Below are 4,283 nucleotides of genomic sequence, written 5' to 3'. Positions count from 1 at the left end.
CTCCTAAATCACTTGTACGCACAATTTAAGAACAAATCTGTGCGTACGAACGGTTCTTGCATGAGGCCCATTGTTTTAAAGTATGTTTGTTAATTAATAACAGTTTCTTCTTTTTTTGGGCTCATTTTGTTTTAATCTCTTTGTAACTCTGTTATTTTTAGCACTAGTTCCAAAAAAAGCAGATAAATGTGTCATTATTTAGTGACACTTTTCTCAGATGTGGTGCGGAGTAAAAGAGTGGCTGTTTAGAGTTTGGTGGAAAACACAAAACAGATGAAAGAAATAAGTGTTTAAAGCAGACAAGCTCTGTCAGAAAAGTTTGTCTCTCTTTGGTGACGACTTGGATATGTCCACTGTCGCTGCTTGAGGTCAGATCTGGTGAGTTTTGTTGTGAGAAACAGAGGATTACAGAGGCAGCTYTTTGACGGTCTCTGCTCTTCCAGGTATGTGGAGTACTTCAGCGGCCTGCTGTCTGGCCACATTAAGATCAATAACAAGCCTCTGTTCCTTCATCACGTCATCCTGCACGGCATTCCCAACTTTGAGTCCAAGGGAGGTTAGTGCCATGTCCAGAAACTCAGTAACCATTTGTAGCACATAGACTGACAACTTTTTTCTGTTCCAGGTTGTCGTCCCTTTCTTAAAATCTACCAGGCCATGCAGCCCGTCTACACATCTGGGATCTAGTAAGCTTTTAAACCCACTCACATGCTCTTACAAGCTTGTAATAATATAAACTCAAAGTTTTCCTTTAACTCCTCTGCATTTATACACATCAACCATCCTGCTGGTTTACACACCAAGCTTGGCTCATATTAACATATTTAGCCAGTCCCTGGCAGCTGCAGGATGGTTGATTGACATCAGATCCTGTAATCACGTCTGGTAATATTTGCGACCAGAGGGTCAATCAAACAGGCATCTGTGTGGATGCCTGCTGAGGTTTCCCTACAGGTTCTCAGGGCCAGACAGGAAACAAGGCTGTGTCTCAGTTCCTGGGCTGCATCCTCACGAGTGCACATTCGTCGGCCGCGTACGTCACTTTCTCGTGCCGAGTGCTGTCCCAATTCAAAGGCTCCTCCTCATGGGGCCGACAAACTCTAGAAAATTCAGGAAGCATCCGAGTATCCTTCCCGGCCGAGGATATCCCAGGATTCAATGCGCCGACAGCAAACTAAACAGAGAAACGAAGACGGTGGAGTTTTTATTTTTTTTACCATGTCGGCAAAGTTTGGAAATTTACAGAAGCCGAGAGCGTCCATTTTCAGCATATAATTGTTTTTATGGTTTTCTCTTAATAATGCTCCTTGTTATGTTTGGATAACAAAATATGTCATTATCACGAAATAACAAGGTGTTTTCTGGAGATAATGAGTTGTRCTTTAATTGTGCATCATTCAGTAACCATGATCCCCTCAGCTGGTCACCGATACAGTTTATTGTATCAGCACGATCACTGTGTAAACGCCTGCTGAGCTGTAGTCGGGCCAGCCGTCTCCTTAAATAAAGAGGGCTGATATGAAAGTTATCTGTAGACAAACAAATCTTAATTTCAGCAAAAAATGACACAAATTATGCATACAAGGTTGCCTTCAGGCCCAGGCCACCTTTGCAAAAGAAATCTGCGATCTCAATGGGATTTTCCTGGTTAAAWAACAGTAAATAACCTAAAAGCACTGAGAGAGTGCAAACCTCCRCCAAGGCCAATTTCCCCTGTTCTGCAATAGTGAAGAATCTTTCAAAAATATTCCTGGATCCAGATCATCACCAAAATGTAATGGTGAGTTCCTTTGGCCAATACCCACCTGTGGTAAAAAAAAATTCATGAAAATCCATCCATAAGCTGTTGAGAAATATTGTTCACAGACAGACATACGTAACCGAAAATATAACCTCTTTGGTGGAGGTAAAATATATATGTTTGTGTGTGAGTGTGTGTTTGTGCTGTGTGTGATTTATTACATTGTATATATGTGTCTTATATGGGGGTGTTTTTTTGTCATACATATGTGTGTTTGTGTACAAGTGCTTTACAATGACTAAAAAYDTAATAAATTACATACAACAMAAGGACTGGAACAGCRTCAGAATAAAGAAAACATTTTGCCATAAAAGAARAAACAGAGGAAACATTTTTTTTAAAGAAAACCTTAGTGTTATCTATCGGATAACAGACCTGAACGGGGGGTTGGGTGAGTTAGCTAGTTTACCTTTCCGATACAGGTGGGGGGACAAAATACAAAATTGTAAACACAAAATACAAAATTGTTAGGATATGCATGCCGATGTGTCATGAAATTGATCTTTTGCTACATTAAAGTCAGTTAAAACTGTAACTTTTTCGATGTAAAAATAATTTGGTCTAAAGTTTTATTTCCATGCGCCTTCGTGATTGGTCTTCTACACCGCTTCAGGCAATCCCATTGGATGTCTACAGTCGGGGGGGTGTTGACCCGTCTACGAATGATCCGATGTGATTGGAAGTCAACAATCAGCTTCCTTGAAGCTGATTGGCTGTCTACAGCTACAGTTATACAATGGATTATTTCCAAGAATCCTTAAAAAATTCCTGCATCCGCATCACGATTCAGATCATCACCAAAATGTGACRGTGTTTTCCTTGGGTCAGTACCCACCTGCGGTAAAAATGTCATGAAAATGCATCCATACGTTTTTGAGTAATTTTGTCCAAAGACAGACAGACGTACGCAACCGAAAACTTTACCTACTCCCTCGGCAGGGGAAATAAATAACAAGAATTTGTTGGATTGAATCCCAGTCAGGGACCTTTCTGTGTGGATATTGGATGCGAAGGTACTCCGGTTACCTCCCACAGACCAAAAATACGTGTTAGGTATATTGGTAACTCTAAATTGTTTCTAGGTGAGAGCGTGAATGGTTGTTTGTCTCATTTGTCTCTATGTGATGGACTTGGGACCTGTCCAGGATGTACCCTGCCTCTTGCACAGTGATTGCTAGACATGGGCACCCGTGAATCCCGCAATCCAAAGAAGGATGAATATTTAGCTGAGCCAAAACACAAAAGTGCAAAACAACAAGGCAGGCGGTCTTGATGTAAAACAATTGGGGAACTCTCACTTCTAAAAATGTCAAGCTTTGAAATCCCCTTTAATCATTTTCCTCCTCTCTCTTTCACATGCTCCTTATTAGCACTCTTCACGCTTTGATCCTTCTCTCACAATTATGGTCAAATTTAATCCAGAAATGTCCCTTCTTTTAAAGAAATGTGATCTTTGGAGAACACATAAGTATCCAGGCATTAAAAAATAAAAAAGCAGTAATGCAGTGGAATGATGTCTCCACAGCAGAAGTCTGAAAGCTCAGTTTGTTTGATTTGTTGTTTGTTTCTTTTTTTCAGTAATGTTCAAGGTGACAGTCAGACAAGTATTTGCATCACCATTGAACCAGGTCTTCTTCTGAAGGGGGACATCTTGGTAAGAACAACAAATGCATTCTTTATTGGTTTTTACTATTAGAAATGAGCAGCCCAATGAATCCAGCTGCAGACATGTAAAGAAATACTTTTTATTTGTTCAGGGGTTTCTCAGGGAATCCTGATGGTTGGCTGTAAGCACTGTTTGCATGTTTATAGTAGCTTTTCACTGAAGGAACAAGGTTGTAAAAACCCGGTGAAACACTTTTGGACCAGGACTCAGTTTATAGAACCTCATTAGTTCATAATATGTTTCTGGAAACTGTGACGTCCTCTTCTCCGGCAGTATTTTGGGAAATACAACATGTCATTCTAACAGTGGTGGGTACAGCTAATCAAAATAATAACTTCACTAACATCTAAATGAAAAATGTCTGCTAACAGCAAAAGGCTAATTTGGATCAATTACAGCCTGTGAAATTGTGTTTCTTCTGATTTAGTTCTTATATTTGCACGCTATTAACTCTAAATAACTATTATTTGTTTGCCCCAGAATAAAGCAAAGGTGTGGGTATTCATTTCACGTTTTTATTTATTCATTTATTGATTTATTTATTTATTTTTTGAAACAAATTCAGGAGTTCTCTGTTACTGAATGACATCCCAGCTGCAAAGGATGCTGGGAAAACATCTATTTTTTTCTGATTTGTTTACAGTAATATTGAGGATGGAGTGTAATTCAGTTTAATTAAATTCAGTTTATTTATACAGCTCCAAGTCACAACAAGTGTCGTCCCAGGGCACTGTACACAAAAAGCAATAAATCTAAAGATTGCTTTTCTTCTGTTGGATAAGCTTGTAGCTTTCAATATACATACAGTATATATAT

The 4,283-nt window shown here is 39.3% G+C and overlaps 1 protein-coding gene across 12 annotated transcripts in view; it reads left to right on the top strand.

Annotated features, from left to right (window-relative positions):
- Window positions 1–4,283, top strand: part of tns1b (tensin 1b) — a 90,174-nt gene that overhangs the window by 53,096 nt on the left and 32,795 nt on the right. For all 12 annotated transcript variants that reach the window (XM_014020873.1, XM_014020877.1, XM_014020871.1 and 9 more), the window contains 3 exons: window positions 444–556; window positions 626–686; window positions 3,380–3,455. In XM_014020873.1, coding sequence (XP_013876327.1) covers window positions 444–556; window positions 626–686; window positions 3,380–3,455 — 250 coding nt within the window. The remainder of the gene's footprint in view (window positions 1–443; window positions 557–625; window positions 687–3,379; window positions 3,456–4,283) is intronic.

Source organism: Austrofundulus limnaeus, unplaced genomic scaffold (assembly GCF_001266775.1).
Source record: "Austrofundulus limnaeus strain Quisiro unplaced genomic scaffold, Austrofundulus_limnaeus-1.0 Scaffold270, whole genome shotgun sequence".
In the NCBI taxonomy this organism is placed as follows: domain Eukaryota; kingdom Metazoa; phylum Chordata; class Actinopteri; order Cyprinodontiformes; family Rivulidae; genus Austrofundulus; species Austrofundulus limnaeus.
The sequence above is the reverse complement of the archived record's forward strand: the minus strand, read 5'-3'. Positions and strand labels throughout refer to the sequence as shown.